General features: G+C 60.9%; 2 protein-coding genes across 2 annotated transcripts; both read left to right on the top strand.

Annotated features, from left to right (window-relative positions):
• The first annotated feature begins 939 nt into the window (after nt 1–939).
• Nucleotides 940–6395, top strand: SLC11A1 (solute carrier family 11 member 1). Its single transcript, XM_068137816.1, has 14 exons — nt 940–1071; nt 1790–1912; nt 2258–2377; nt 3150–3256; nt 3348–3418; nt 3528–3595; nt 3727–3882; nt 4018–4176; nt 4336–4425; nt 4593–4712; nt 5225–5374; nt 5460–5533; nt 5953–6106; nt 6194–6395. The coding sequence occupies exons 2-14, from the start codon at nt 1841–1843 to the stop codon at nt 6293–6295; spliced, it is 1443 nt and encodes a 480-aa protein (XP_067993917.1). The 5' UTR covers nt 940–1071; nt 1790–1840; the 3' UTR covers nt 6296–6395.
• Nucleotides 6396–10005: 3610 nt separating this feature from the next.
• CTDSP1 (CTD small phosphatase 1) lies at nt 10006–15412 on the top strand. The gene is made up of 7 exons (XM_068138881.1): nt 10006–10320; nt 11653–11795; nt 11997–12098; nt 12311–12367; nt 12885–12977; nt 13243–13428; nt 13523–15412. The coding sequence occupies exons 1-7, from the start codon at nt 10254–10256 to the stop codon at nt 13649–13651; spliced, it is 777 nt and encodes a 258-aa protein (XP_067994982.1). The 5' UTR covers nt 10006–10253; the 3' UTR covers nt 13652–15412.
• The last annotated feature ends 575 nt before the right edge of the window (nt 15413–15987 follow it).

Genomic DNA, 15987 nt, shown 5'->3' with positions numbered 1-15987 from the left:
GATGGAGGGTGACACACAGGCATGCTCCCACACCCCTGGGCATGCTGGTGTGGGTGCCCCGTGTTTGCATGCAAATGTGCATGGCAAAGGGGAGGGAGGTGCTGGGTCCCCCGCTCTTGGCACAGAGTGGGGAAACTGAAGCCACACACATCCACAGCACCCACCCTGCCCCAGCAGGGCCCCTTTCCCAGCCCAGGTCAGCAAGTGGGGAAGGAGCACTTCCTTCTCCTCCTCCTCAGGTCGGGGGGGGAAGTTGGGGGATTCTTTAAAAACCGAGTGACAGGCAGTGCACCCAGTGTCGAGATCAGGGCTGCTCAGCACCATGTCTGGATTGGGCTCATCCACAGCAACACTGGAGCCAGGTGAGCCCCATAACACTTGGGTCTTTCCTTCCCCAGATTCCCTTCCCTCTGCCTTGGAACCCCTGGGCTCTTCTCTCCTTCACTCCACTGGCCACCATCCTCTCTAGCCTGTCCTGACTTCCCCACAGGTCCTACCCTCTATTTCCCCCAGCCCATCAATGATTCACCCATGCTCTCAGGACATGAGTGGGATAGCAGTGGACAGGAAACAGTACTAGCTTCTTGTCCTTGCTTGGTGCCCACCCAGCAGCAGAGCCCAGATCAGGGTCCTCTTCTGTCCCTCCTGGCCTGAAATGTACCTGGCTCTTAGACTGGGGAAGACTGGGCTGAGACTGGAGGTTGTCAGGCACATCTGAGCTGGAGGTGGTATCCAAACCTTTGGGGTAGCCACTGACAGCCACCATATAGCCACCATGCCCCCAAATCCCCCCTCACCCCCGGCCCCGACAAAGTCTGTCATGGGTATCACTGGGCCTGGCCAGGTGACACTGGGGGGAAGCTGGTACCAAGGCTGCCAGCCCACTAGTAACCTTGACCCCTGGTGGGCTGCCACCTCTCCTCCTCACCCATCCCAGGCCTCACCAGGTCTCTGAACCGCAGCCAAGCTCAGACTTATGGCACTGGCAGGAGCCCCACGCCCCCGCAGTGCCCTAGCTCTCTGGATCGGACTTACTTGGACGAGCTCATCAACATCCCCAAGGGCAATGGGGTAGGTGCTGCAAGGCTAGCACCTCTGTCTGAGGGTGGGCAGAGGTGGGGCAGAGAGCTGCTACCACAAGAAGTTTGAGGTAGGAGAACAGAGGGCTACAACAGCGTGGGGCACATGCCCTGGGGACTACAACATCCCTAGACCCGTCTCAGGCAAGTCACAGCCCCAGGCTTGGAGGTTTCCGGGTGAGGAAACTAGAAGCAACTAGCTGCTACCCAGCCCTCAGGAATCACCCTGCTGCTCACACAGCTCCTGGGTCCTCCCATTCTGGGCCACTCGTGACCAGTCCAGTAGGGGTCTCCCAGGCTGCCTGCTCCCCCACCAGCCTCCATACCCATCTAGTCACAGGGGGTAGAAGAGAGGAGGGAAAGTCATTGGAGCTCCTGCCAGGAAGGGTGCTAAACACACGTCTCGGCAGTAGGATCCTATGGGGGATCTGGTCCTGACAGTCTCAGGACCCCTCTGCAAATCAGTGTCCAACCTGTCCCCGGGTGGGATGAGGGGAATCTCTCTGGTCTTGGCACTGTTGCTAATGGAGAGGGGCTGGGGAGCAGCAGTTCACTCCCGAAAGCAGGAGGGTGAAATGGCCCTGGCGTGGGAAACACGCTCGTGCAGGCAGCACAGGGCTTCCTAGAACTGGGGCTCGGGAGTGCAACGGGGAGATAAGATACTGGTTTTGAATGGGAGCAACTCTTTCTGACCTGCTGCCACGTCCCAGCCCAGTTTCAGCTTGAGGAAACTGTGGGCTTTCACCGGTCCCGGTTTCCTCATGAGCATCGCCTACCTGGACCCGGGCAACGTGGAGTCAGACCTGCAGTGTGGGGCGGTGGCAGGATTCAAGGTGAGCCCTGGGCCCCCCCGGCCTCGAAGTCAGGAAGCTGTGGGAGTTTCGTAATCTCTCCTGCACCAACGGCCACCCAGCCCTATGGCAAACTGGCTTCCTCAGCCCGAAGAGCAGAACGGGGGGGTGGGGAGGTGGCCTCTGGCGCTGAAAGAAGGCACATGGCAGCGCAAGAGGCTACCCCTGCTCCTGGGCTAGGAACCACCTCCACTCCTTTGGGTTCTCTTCCCCGCGTTCCCGGGATGATTCATTAACTTGCTGGGAGCCCCAGGCAGCATGATCCTGCCTGATGCTCAGCTTCTGCTGCCTCCTTGCCTCCTTCCCCCTCTCCACCCCCGCCTCCAGCTGCTGTGGGTGCTGCTGTGGGCTACTGTCCTGGGGCTGCTGTGCCAGCGCCTGGCCATCCGCCTGGGCGTAGTGACTGGGATGGACTTGGGCGAGATTTGCTACCTCTATTACCCCAAGGTAAGCAGCCACTGGGAACACCCCCAGGGCTCACAGCCTGGGAGGACCCTATGCTTGGGTTTGTGATGGGCCTGGCAGGGACTCAGGAGGCTGGAGAGGAGCAGAAAAGATACTGTGCGAGCTCTGCATCTCCCAGTGGCTCCCCAAAGCCTGCCCAGCCCCCATGCCCCCTACCTAGTGCTTGCACACCACTGTGGTACAGGGGCCCAGGCTGAGGCAGGGAGAAGCAGCTGCCTTGGTGTCCTTGTCTGACCTGGGGACACATGAGAGTGTCCCCAACAGGGTGAGCCTGGGCGTCAGGGCAATGACGCGCAGCCAAGACGCAGGACAAGTCAAGGCACATTGGTGCAAGGAGCTGGGGATGCTTAGGGAGAGGGTCACATGGCAAAGAAGGAGTCCCATGTAGGCAGAAGGATCCTGAGGGGGGAACAAGCAATGAGGTGTTGGCTAAATGCCAGATGCAGAAAAGGAGTGCTGAGTACCTCCCTTTGCCCCAGCACGTCTCCAGAAGCATTATAACCAGACAGCTAGGTCTCATCTTCAGCTCCTTCTGAGGCAGGCATGAGGAGGGGGAACAGGCTGGGATGTAGTCTCCATCTTGCACCCTGAGTCATGGGAGAGGCTGGAGAGACTCTCCTGAGGTTCCCATGCTGCTCTGGGTGGCCTACCACAAGCTGGGGACAGGGACATCCACCCTAGAGGCTGTGCCAGCTCAGCAGGGGCCAAGCCCCATTGTCGGCTTAGGCACCTCACAGTGCTCTGGCCCCTCCAGGTACCTCGTGTCTTGCTGTGGCTTATGATCGAGATTGCCATCATCACCTCTGACATGCAGGAGGTGATTGGGACAGCCATCGCCTTCAGCCTGCTCTCAGCCGGCCAGTGAGCTGCCCTTTGGGAACCCCCAGGCATCCCCCACGGCCTTGCTCTGCCTAGGGGCACACATCTAATACCATCCCTTGCCATCCCACAGCATCCCCCTCTGGGGTGGGGTCCTCATCACCATCATAGACACCCTCTTCTTCCTCTTCCTCAATAAGTATGGTGAGTACTGAGGTGAGGGGACAGTGGGGATGCTCTTCTGGGCAGTCCTGGTGCTGATACAGCTCCAGTGCCCCCTGCTCTGTCCCACCTCATCTCTTGACCCCTCTAGGGCTACGCAAACTGGAAGCTTTTTTTGGCTTCCTCATTACCGTCATGGCCCTGACCTTTGGCTACGAGGTGAAGGGGGGAGCTGGGGACACCCCTTTCCCTACAGGGTGCTGGCAAGGGTGCCCCATGGGACATCCCCACTGGCACAAAGCTGCAGCAGGGAAGAGCAGCTCATAGTGCCCCTTCCCACTGGTCCCCAGTATGTGATGGTGAGGCCAGCGCAGATCGAGGTGCTGAAGGGCATTTTCTTACCCTACTGCCCAGGCTGTGGGCAAAAGGAGCTGCTCCAGGCTGTGGGCATTGTTGGTGCCATCATTATGCCCCATAACATCTTCCTCCACTCCTCCTTGGTCAAGGTGAGAACAAGGCACTGCCAAGGGCAGTGCCACCCTGTTGTCTCAGGGGATTCTTGGTGGGGACCATCTGGCCCTGGCTGTGGAACAGGGTTGCCCACCTGACCCTGTGGCACCCATGTCACCTCCTGTGCCCAGACACGGGCAATTGACCGCTCCAAGAAGGAGGCAGTGCAAGAGGCCAATATGTATTTCCTGACTGAGTCTGGCCTGGCCCTCTTCATCTCCTTCTTCATCAATCTCTTTGTCATGGCTGTCTTTGGTGGGGCCTTCTACCACCAGCGAAACCAGGATGTGGTAAGTATCACCTTACTCCTGCAAGGAGGTGAGGAGGTGATGGCTGTGCCTGGCTGTAGAGACAAGCACAGAGAGCATCACTTGGAGAGTGTGGGATGGTTCCCTCATCTCTGGGGGCTACTGGGTGGCCACTGCCCTTGTGCCCTTCGTGCCTTGCAGCACAACCAGTGTGTCAACAGCAGTGTCAGCCACTATGCTGGCATCTTCCCCACCAACAACGAGACGGTCTCTGTGGATATCTACCAGGGGGTGAGTAGCCCAGGACTGTGCTCAGTGAGCATTCATAACATTTTGGAGGACACAGCACTCCCCTCTCTGAGAATGGAAATTGCCATGACCACCTTAGAAAGCCAGGAGATATGGGGGTGCCTGGGGTGGGGATGCTTTGAGGTCCCCATGGAAGTGTCCCTACACAGGGTGTCATCCTGGGCTGCTATTTTGGGGCAGCAGCACTGTACATCTGGGCCATTGGGATCCTGGCAGCTGGACAGAGCTCCACAATGACCGGGACCTACGCAGGGCAGTTTGTCATGGAGGTGAGGGACAAGTATTCCAGCGTGATCGCCTTATCCCCAGAAGAAACTTGAGGGGGAGGTGGGCTCTTGGTAGGGTTTCTATGGACAGAACCCACCACCACCCCAGGGTATTTGGTAGAGTTAATGCCCCACCCCCATTCCTGCAGGGAGCTGGGCATGGGGTATTGCCCACCTGGTGAGGGGTAGCTTGCTAGCACCAGAGTCCCAGGTGCTCAAGAGGTGGGATGTGGACAGAGCCCACTCATTGCCGTTGCATGGCCACGCCCGCACCCTGTGACACCCCGTCCCAGAGACATCCAGTGGGTGCTCCGCGCAGTGTTTCCCTAATGAGATCGTTTGTTTAATGAGCTGGAGCTGACACCTAGCGGGACTCAGCCGCCCTGCAAGGGCCCGCGCCCCGGCACAGAGGAGCAGGCAATTCCACCCATGCTCCTCTGAGCCAGCGGTCTGGACGGAGCATGGCGCGCCAGAAATGGCGAGGGCCGAAGGTGCATGTTTTGCGATGTCCCCAGGGCTTCCTGCAGCTCCGCTGGTCCCGCTTCGCCCGGGTTCTCTTCACCCGCTCCTTTGCCATCCTGCCCACTGTCTTCGTGGCTGCCTTCAAGGATGTCCGCCACCTCACGGGGATGAACGACCTGCTCAATGTCCTACAGAGCATCCTGGTAAAGGGAGTGGAGCAGGGGCATCACCTGCCTCCCAACACTCCGGCCTGGACGCCGTGCTCTCCTCACCTCCATCTCCTTTCAGCTGCCCTTTGCCGTCCTTCCTGTCCTCACCTTCACCAGCCTGCGCCCACTCATGCAGGACTTCACCAACAGCCTGTGAGTGCCCGGGTGGGGGGAGGCACAGAAAGGGACACAGTGGGATGCCCTAGTTGCAGGCACTCTCTGTCTCATCCTGCAACCTCCAACTATTCTGTGGGCGCAGCTGTGGGGGGCATGTTTGTTCCCCTTGCTCAGGGAAGCCAGAACAGGGCAGACTCTAACACTACCCTTTTCATCCTCATCCCAATGCCACAGTCAGTCCTTTTGGGCATCTTCCTGGCACTACCAGCCCTGCATTTGGAGAGCAGGCAAAGCCTATGCCCCATGGTGGCACAGGGGTGTTGTATGGCCATGTTGTATGGCACCTCACTGGTGCCTCACTCAGCTATAAATCCAGAGCCTCCACACCTCTGTGCCTACTGGGACATGGGATGGGAGTTCTATCCTGGTGCTGATGCTTGTTCACCTGTCCACAGCCCGTGGAAAATGCTGATGACCCTCATCACAGGGTTTGTTTGTGCCATCAACATCTACTTCGTGGTGGACTTTCTGCTCACACTGCAGGGACTGGAGTACTACATTCCCCTGAGCTTGCTGCTGGCCGCCTATGTGGTCTTTGTTGCCTACCTGGTAGGGCTGACACCACAGGAAAGGGCAACCGAGTGGGGACCGTGTCCTGGGTGAGTGCTCATCGATCTGCCCTCTGTGTCCCCCTAGATCTGGACATGCAGCATCGCACACGGAGCCCGGTTCCTGGCCCGGGACCACCACAGGCAGTTCAGTTTCGGCGTCTCTCTCTCGCTGGCAGGGACCAGGTGACAGACCCCGTCCCCCCTTATTGTCCTGTGTCGTCTCTCCCCCATTCCCCGGGCACCGATTTGATGCCGCACCGAGCCCAGGGATGATATCCTGCCCAGAGACGCACCCAGCAAAGAAGGAGTGCAGACCACTCTTTCGGCTTCTTAAAGTCCCCCCACACTGGAAATCGGGCGGGGAGAGGGAGCTTGGCACAGAAGTGAATGAGCCGCCCTGGAGACCTCCCTTCCTCATTAGTGCCGGGAATCGTCGGCACCCAGGACCGCTAATCACCTCGCGGGACCGCTAATTACCGCTCGGGACCGTTAATCACCTTCTGAGACCGCTAACCATAGCTCACCGCCCGCGCCCAGGCACGCCGGGGCCAACCCCTGAGGACCCTAAGATGCCAACCCTGCTGCCCGGGACTGGCCCCAGCCCCCGGACACCCCTAGGGGGCTCCTAAACTCGAGCGCAGGGGTGCTAATAGTGGGGTTAATAAATGGTGTGTTTGTAACCTGGCCTCAGCCCCGCTGCTGCTGGGTGCCCCCGGGACCAGGATGGAACCTCCCTGGCCCCCTTGTACCTCAAGCCTCCCCTGGGGCATCTAGTAACTTGGCAGGCTGGGGTCTCACAGCCACCAACGCCTGGCCGTCGGGGCGCGGGACGGGGGTGCTCAGTCCCAGCTCATTGCATTCCCGCGGGGAGGGGAAGGGTGAAGTAGGGGCCCCCACCGTGCCTTCCCCGACCCGGATGCCCTATTTCCCGCCTGCTGCTCTCGCCGGATGCGAGGCCACTTGAACCCTCCCCGGGGCCGCCGTTGCCCCCGGCTCCGCACCCCGGTGGAAGGGCGGAGCGGAGGGAGGAGGGGTCCAGCCGCCCTTCGCCCCCCGCCGCGGTCCGCACTTGCGAGACGCTCCCTGGCTGTTTCAAGGCTCCCCCCTCTCGCTAGCACCCCTTCTCTCCCCCCAAAAATCTCCTTTCCCAAACCACCCTGGTCAGGACATGGAGAGGGGGAATTGAGGGGGCCTGGCATCCCCCACTCCATGCCCCCCTTCCAGAAAGTAGACCCCCACCAGCTCCCAAGGGCCGCGCTTGTTTATGTGAAGAATTTCCCCTTCCTTAAAAGGGCGATGCCGGCCGGACTGGGGCGGTGCCTCCCCCCCGCCTCCGCGTTGGCTCGGCCTCGGGCTGTTTGAAGGAGGAGCGAGAATGGTGGGCCCCACCGACAGGCGGGGTCCTATGTATACACACACACGCACAGCCGACTGCGGGGCGCAGTCGACACCGGATCGCCGAGGTTGCCATCGGCTTCGGGGAGAGGGGCAGTGGATACTGCAGCGCCACAGTGCCTGCAAGAGGCAGCCCAGAATGTCCTTGCTATGGGGTTCAGGGCTAGAAAGCCCCCAGGGCCTGAATGCGGCCGTAGGGGAGAGTGTCTCGGAGTCGTCCTCAGCGGCCGGGATCCTGGGAGGTGTGGGGGTGCAGGGTCCAGGGAGGAAGAGGACGCCATGTCTGTGCCAGAGCACTCCCAGCCCGGGGACACCTGCCCACGCCTGGCTCTTAGCAGGAGGTGTCTGGTCCCGGCCGCTGGGCTGCGCTCCGTAGGCTGGTGCTTGGTGGGTCACGGCCCCCAGGGACACAGTTAGCTGGGATAAAGGGGACAGCACCCGGGACCATAGCGTGAGGTCAGTGAAGTGGGAGAGAAGAGCCTCTTGGTGCCTGGCTGAGAGCAATCGTCTGCCTTTCTGCCCTGTGCCTACCCCATGCAGCCACACATCCAGCGAGGCTCTGCCTGTTCCCGCCTGGGCTGAGAGTGCAGAAAGAAGCTCCACAAGCTCCATAACCTCAGGTTGTTCCACAGCCCTAGGACGGGGGCAACGTACTCCTGAACTCCCCAGCTACCCAAACTGCCCCATACAGCAAAGCTGTAAACGTCGTTCCAACTGTACTGCAGGCGCCTGTCCTGGAGACTTCACTAATTGCATTAATTAGAGGTTGGGCAGGGCCTGGCTGAACGGGGGCTGCTGCCTGTGCGTGGCTTATTGGGGAGAGGATTCGACTAGAGCAACAGGGGTCGTGGAGGGGACGGTGTGTGGCCTGTACAGCCATCCCCACGGTAAGCAGCTTCCAACAGGCCAAGGCCAGCCCAGCCAGCCTGATAGGGATGAGGCAGGCATCCTGCCCGGGTTCCACCTGGGCTAAAGGAGCAGCACAGGACAGCCCAAAATAGAGAGGAGGAAGCCCAGCCTCTTCCTTTTCGAGCTGCTGGGCAGGGAGGCAGCTCTGGCTGCGTGGCCAGGGGAGCCAGCTGCCTGCCTGTCTAGCACTGCAGATGAGCAAGGAAACGGGCACAGCCGCTGCATGCTGTCCAGGCAGGTGGAGGAGATGCAAGAGTGAACCTGCTTTCGTTCTGTCAACGTTTCCACTGCTTGCATGGTCCCGCAGTATCCCACTTCCCCAGGGGGGATATCTTCCAATGCAAACCTTGTCTCCAAGAGGGGTCACCTGTGGGCATATGTCGTGCTCCTTCATGCTCAAGGCTGTAATGGGTACCCTCCCAGCCCTGTTCCCCAGAGACTGTCCTCCCCGTATGAGAAAGGTGAAGCCCCAGGGAGCTGGAGTGGCAGAGAGGTACCCAGGCTATGCCACTACGGGCATTGCTGCCTTGCCAGTGCCCCTGGTCCCATCCCCCCGGGTCCAGAAAGAACGATCTTAGCCCCTGAAGTTCCCAAACCACAGCTGAGACAGGTGGAAAGACCCTAAGCAAGCTCAGACAGGGAATTGCCGACCTGCTCAACCCCAGAGGCAGAGCTGACAGAGGACACAGCATGTCCTGCCACCGAGATGGCAAGGGAGGAGGTGACCAGGACCCGATGGAAACCGCCAAGGGGTGGATGCTGTCCAGGAGCACAGTGGTGCCAGGTTGCTCTGGCTTGCAGAGTGCGGGGGAAGGGTCTGAAAATGGAGGGATGCCTGCACATGGGGGGGGCTTGGAGGGTGGCATGAGTTTCTCCCACGGGGGGTTGTTGCATTCTCAAGCTCCCAGTAAGACCTTTTGGAGAAAACCTGGAATCAGTCTTGCTTCCCGCACCGAATACAAGAATAGAGCAACTGCAAGGGGGAAGTACCTACATATATTTTTTCCCATGTTTAATTAGGGGGGAAAGTAAGTAATTAAGGAATTGCAGGAGAAAGAAGAAAATAAATGAAAAAACTCATGCATGTTGGTGCTGTCCCACATCACCTGTTGCCCCGTACCCTGGCCTGCCCTGGCAAGAGGGAACGTGTTCCCAAGGGGAAACAGGAACCCCTCCAGCCTGGCGCCACAGGGTCCAGAGGGTCTCTGCTCCAGAAAACACCCAGAATGGAGGAGTCTTTATATGCCGGGGGTGGCTGCAAGGGGGTTTTTCCCCTGGGGCTGCCAGCTGCATGGCGAGGTGACAGCAGAGAGGAGGGTGACAGCAGAGAGGAGGGTGACAGCAGTTCTCATCCCCCGCTCCATTAACCCTGAATGGAGGGGTGGCGTATGGGAGCCCAGTGCGGTGGAGAACAGCAAAACACAATAAGGGAGGGTCCTTTCCAGCCAACCGTGTGCGATGGCTCCTCGGCTGGGCACCCCTGCTCCTCCCCTGCGGGGCGGGTGCCGGCGAGCGGAGATGGGAGGGTTTGGAGAAGAAGGAGGAGGAGGAAGAAGGAGGAGGAGGAGGAAGAGAGGGCCCCCCATCCGTCGTTGCCCTTTTAAGGGGTTCCTTGAAACCGCGCCCGGGTTCCATGTTTGCAGCCCCAGCCCGGGCGGAGGAAACTCCATGTTGTAACAAAGTTTCCTCCGCGGCGCCGCTCCCGCGCCCGCCACCCCGCGCCCGCCACTCCGCGCCGCCGCCGGCCCCCGCCCCGCCTCCCGTCCCCCACCCGGGGGCAGCTCTGGGGGGGGCACCCCTCCCCCCCCTAACTGCCCCCCTCCCCCCTCCCCGGGGCGCCCATGGAGCACCAGTCCATCATCGCCCAGGTTAGCAGGGAGGAGGGGAGCGCTCCGCTGCAGGAGAAAGGTAATACCCCCCCGCCTCCCCGGTGCAGGAGGAAGTGTGTGTGGGGTGTCTCCCCATGGCTCCGGCATTTGAGGGGGCTGGGACCTGTGGGTGGCTGCTCCTGGAGGGTGTGATGAGCTGCGGACGGTCTCAGCCAGTTCCCCCTGCCCGGTGAGACTCCGCTGCCCAAGGGCTGGGGCACGGGGAGGCAGGAGCGGAGTTGTCTGCACCCGCCTAGGCGCGGGGGACCGTGCATCGTCTTCCTGAATTCTGTTGGGGATTCTGGGGTGCTCGGGGCGCTGCTCGGGCCGCGGCGCTCGGGGTATCTGCGCGGTTTCCTCCGTCGCCGGACGGGGGCAGTGCACGCAGTGCAGGGGGTAAAACCGAGCTGGGGAGGGTGGGGGGACGCTCGCCGGACACCAGGCTGCAGCCTGGGATCCTGCCCACCCAGTGCAGGGGGTTTGGCGGGGAGCGCTGCCCGTCGGTGAGGTTCTACCCGCCGATCTCGGGAGCTGACAGGGCCGAGGAGGAAAGCGTGGGAACGGGCTTCGTCCGTAGCAGGGAGCTCCTGGCCTGCGGGTTCCCTGCCGTGGGGCGTCCCACAGGGCTACTAGGGGTGCTGGGGGGCAAAACCGGGGGAGCTGCGGCTCCCATCCCGGTCCAGGGGCAGGATCCGGCCCGTGGGGCCGGTGGAGAAGGGACTGGAGCCACTGCGTTGCCCTCGGAGCCCGGGTCGGGCAGGAGCTACTCCTCTGCCTCAGTTTCCCTTCGATCGGCCAATGAGCGCTGCGGGAACGGAGCCCAGGGGCGGGCACTGCGCCCTGGTTGGCCTCTCGCCTCCGATAAGCTGGAGTCGGACAATGAGAGGAAGGCTGGCTGGAGGCGGGGAAAAGGGGTGCTGTAAGCCCCGCCTCCCCCTGCGAGACCCCGCCCACAGCTTTCCCCCACCCCGTATGGGTCGGTTCCCCCCGCAGAGGGTCCGCGGGGTCGAGCCGGGGATCCGCTGCCAGCCCTGGCGGTGCCGCAGCGGCCATGGTCTCTCCTGAGGGCAGGGGCTCACTCTATTAAAGTCTTCAGCAGCGCGGGGGAGCCCACGGAGGTCACGCGTGGGGATTGTGGCTCTCCAAACCTCCCCTGTGTCTGTGGTGCTGCCCCAGCGCTGGCACTTGGTGGGGCAGGAAGGGCGGCCGGATGGGTGCAGTGGGCTGATACAAGCCCAAAGTGCTCTGGAAGATTCCTCTGGCACCTTCTGTGTCCAACATCCACATGCTAAACCTTAGTTCACTTCACCAAGCTGGGGCTGGGGCTGCCCCTGCCCCTTTACCCCTCTTTCTGCCTTCTGTTCCTCGGCAGGTACCCAGGCCCCTGCCAAGAAGCCTCGGAGTCGCAGCATTCTCCAGTCTCTGTTCTGCTGCCTGTGCCGCGATGAAGGGGAGCCCTGTGCCAGCACCACCAGTGCCCCACTGCTGGTGGAGGAGAATGGGGCTTTGCCCAAGGTACCTCCCTCCACCCCTAACCTGGCACTAGGCAGGGCAGGCAGCACTGCCCATCCCGGACTTTTCTCCTGTTCCAGGGTGGAGGAGCTAAGTGGGCTTCCCTCCTGTGCCATGCCCCCTCTTGGAGCGGGCAGGAGGGGAGGGGTGCCCCTCACCACCCCACTGAGCCCATAGGTTTTTGTGTGTGCGTATCCACCATAGGCTGCTGTCAAACATCTCCTGCCTGAGATCAAGCCACAGGATGCCAGCAAGCTCTGTGTGGTCATCGACCTGGATGAGACACTGGTGCACAGCTCCTTCAAGGTGGGGGACACCCCAGCCCCCTCAGCTTTTCCCCTACCTCTTCCCCCCCAAGTGATGCTCTGCACTCAGGCACCCAGCACTCAGCAGACCTGCTGGGTGGGATGGGGTATCCCTGTGAGTGGGCTTGGGACTGGCAGGGTGTGTGTGGTGGGCAAAGGGGCATTTGTGCGTGAGGTATCCACCTGGTGCTGACCCTGCTGTGCCCTCCCTAGCCAGTGAACAACGCTGACTTCATCATTCCCGTGGAAATAGATGGCATCATGCACCAGGTAATGGGATGCGGGTGGGGTGCCTGGCGGTTGGGGCACAGTCTCCTCTGCCCCCTCCTCAGGGACTGGGAACAGACCCAGCACTCTGCACTGAGGGGCAGTCAGGGGTGGCAGGGTGGCAGGGGTGGCACGTTGGGAGGCAGAGGTGGGCAGTCCCTCTTTCCAGCAGGATGGGGATTTAAGAGGGGTCCTGGCATGATGCCCTACTGCAGCGGTTGGCCCTGGGTTCAAGTAATCCAGGATAGGCTGTGGTCTGGGCAGTCAGCCTGTTCTCGGTTACTTGGTTCCAGAGCTGGCTAGATGCTTCGTCGCAGAGGCACCAGCAGGGAGGTGGCAGTCCCAAGTCCAAGCAAGGCAGCCCGCAGGGCACGGGCAGCTCTGTGTTCCCCTTACCCAGCAGGGAGCCATTGACTGCTCTCAGAGACATGGGTATCCCTGAGGGTGGCCCTGAGGGTGTGGAATGGGGGGTTGGGTTGCTGGTGCCCATGGTGCACAGCCCTCTGCCCCCTCCCCACAGGTATATGTGCTCAAGCGGCCACACGTGGACGAGTTCCTGCAGCGCATGGGTGAGCTGTTCGAGTGCGTGCTCTTCACCGCCAGCTTGGCCAAGGTGGGTGCTCCCTCTAACCCCTGCCATAGGCCTCCCCAGCCACTCTTTGGGCGATGTAATTCCACTTGCCTGCACCTGCGGGCATTGCTGGCCCCTTGCCACCTGCGGGCAGTGCCACTCTCAGGCACCGCTGCCTGCCTCTCCAAGGCACTCGTCAGGGAAACTGAGGCATGGGGTGAGCTGGCATCAGTGGAGAGCTGGGTGTCATCATCACTGTGGGGTGGGCACGGTGTGCCCCAGTGACCCTCTCCTACCCTACCCACAGTACGCAGACCCCGTGGCTGATCTGCTGGATAAATGGGGGGCTTTCCGGACACGGCTTTTCCGGGAGTCCTGCGTCTTCCATCGGGGCAACTACGTCAAGGACCTGAGCCGCTTGGGCCGCGACTTGCGCCGCATCATCATCGTGGACAACTCGCCTGCATCCTACATCTTCCACCCCGATAATGCTGTAGGTACCCTCGGGGGAAGGCTTGGGCAAGGGGGATATGGAAGAGGGGTGGTGGGGGCCTCCCCTCAGCTGCTGCCCAGTGCTCTGCCCACAGGTGCCGGTGGCCTCCTGGTTCGATAACATGGCAGACACGGAGCTGCTGGACCTGCTGCCCTTCTTCGAGAGGCTCAGCAAGGTGGAGGATGTGTACGCAGTGCTCAAGAAGCAACGGACTAACAGCTAGTGCCCCCCCTCCTCCCCCAAAGGTGCTGCCTGCGGGGGGGGGCACTGCTGTGGCAGCCAGGTGCCTTCTTTTAGGAGCAGAAGGGGTCCTGATGTGCCCCCCGCTGTCATCCTTCTCAGCCCTGGTGGGCACAAATGCCTGCCGGTGGTGGGAGATGTAGGTGCCCTTGCTGAGGAGCTGAGTGTCCCCCTTTCTGTGGAGGAGGGGGTCCATGGGTGACCCACTGCCTTGCTGTGCTGGGGAACTTGTTAAGGGGGGGGTCTCAACCTCCCTCACTGTCTTATCCCCATCCCCCAACCTGTGTTCCCCTTCTCCAAAACAGTTCTCAGGTCCTTTTCCCCTCCATGTTCCCCTAAGTGGGGAGGAGGGGGGTCAGCAGCTGCTGCTTTCCACTGCCTTTGAGGGGGAACTGGACCCCCCCCTCCAGGTTCTGCTTGCTGGGAGGGGCTGGCATCCCTCAGACCCTATCTGCAGGTGGGCACAAGAAGGGTTAACCCCTCACTGCCCCCTAAAAATCCAGGGGTCTTACAGGCCTTGATGCATGGAGCCATCACCGTACCCTTAATTCTGCCTTTGGTGCAGCTGACCACCTTGGGGGAGACCTGTCCCTACTTTCTCCTTGTGCCTTCTGCTGCCCCCCACCTAGGGGCTGTATTTTAGGCAGCAGCCTGGTCTCAGACCTGAGTATCTGGCCACAAATGCCATCCACGTGCCTTGGACCACCACATTTGCATGCCCCACCATCCTTTCAAAGGGTGTGCCTCAGGGCTTCTTCATTCACTCTTTCCAACCCCAGTTTCTTTCTGTGGGGGTGTTCTGGTGGCCTCCTCCCTTCTTATGCTGTCAGTTGGAGCCACTCCAGTCACCAAAGGCCCCAGTCCCTCACGGGGGGGCCACACACTCATTCCCCATCCATTTGCAGCTTCACCAAAGGCTGCAAATCCTAGGGGGGAGGGACCCCTATACCAGCCTTAGTGTGCCCCCACCCAAGCCTTACTCCAGCCAGGGCCTATGGCTGGGGGACACTATAGGCTCCCTCTCCCTGCCACCTGGGGTTACACTGACCCCTGTGGGGTTGGGCTTGTGCCAGGATGCTTCCCAGCCTTGAGGGGCTGGGGGCTCTCAGGGAGGGTTTCGGGGTGGGGGGGGAGGCTGAGCTCAGCCAGGCCTTTTTTAGCATCATGGTATGGGCAATGCCTTATATCTTTTTATGGGGGAAAGCAACGGTTTCCCAAGAAGTCATAGATGCCTTTTTATCGCTGTGCCGGGGAGGGGGAGCAGTATCTGGAGGCAGGGGGGCGTGAGGGGTTTTAGCTCTTCGCTGCTGTCTGGCCAGCTCCTGCCGGCACAGCTGTTTTGCCAACACTGGGTGCTAGAGGGTAGGCCTGGGGGAACCCCTGCCTGCCCACACGGCAGCCTCCATGCCCTGCCTCCTGGTGGGAGGATGGGATGAGTGATGCTGTGGCACCCCTGGCCCTCTCCTGCCCCTCCAGGAGGGTTAACTCAGCACTTTATATTAGACAAGTCAAAATGGCACCAGCAAAGCATGCTGCCCGGCAAGCAGCTGTGGGTGCTGCAGCATCTGAGGGTCGCAGCTGTGGGTGCTGCAGCATCTGAGGGTCGCAGCCCCGGCGCTGGGCAGCACCCTTGGGAGTTCTGGGGGGGCCAGAGGCGGCATGGGGTGGGCTGGGGGACCAGATCCAAGTGCCTTCATGTGATTAAAGCTGTCAAACCATCTTGGAAAGGGGAATCTTTGTGTGTGTGTGCATGTGTGGGCCTGGGCCACCTGCGTGTCAGTAGTGGGGGCAGAGGGCCCCCATGATCCCCTAAAATCTTGGGAAGGATGCTACAAGTCAGTGTTGAGGGAGCACCCTTGAGCTGAAGTGGTGGGGGATTGCCCCTTGCTCAGTGCCAGGAGGGTGCCTTCATGCTCCAGGGCAGACCCCCAAAGCTGCCCTGACACCCCCATCCTAATCCTCCTTCCTGGAAAAAGGACCTTGATGATGCAAGGATTGGTATCCTGCCCCTTAACAAGGGGGTGGGGGGTGGTGTGTGAATTTACTGTATGAGCTGTGCCCCTCAAGCTTTGGAGAGGAGTGTTGGAAGTGCTCCGTTCTTCAGCTTCCTCCAAATAAGGTGGCAGACCCACGCTACAGACTGTGGGTCACTGAGGGCAGACTTGTGCCAACAAGCAGGCGGTGGGGCGCTTTGGTGGGGGTGCCTCTTCTACCCCTCTCTGTGCCCTCACTGGCTCCGTGCCTCCCCTCATTAACGAAATCTCTGTCCTCCCTGATGGCTGCACTAATTACTGAGTTCATTAATGGCCCTTCGCGTCA

The sequence above is a fragment of the Melanerpes formicivorus genome, unplaced genomic scaffold (assembly GCF_026170545.1).
Source record: "Melanerpes formicivorus ecotype bairdi unplaced genomic scaffold, bMelFor1.0.p_v2 SCAF_5, whole genome shotgun sequence".
Classification (NCBI taxonomy): domain Eukaryota; kingdom Metazoa; phylum Chordata; class Aves; order Piciformes; family Picidae; genus Melanerpes; species Melanerpes formicivorus.
The sequence above is the reverse complement of the archived record's forward strand: the minus strand, read 5'-3'. Positions and strand labels throughout refer to the sequence as shown.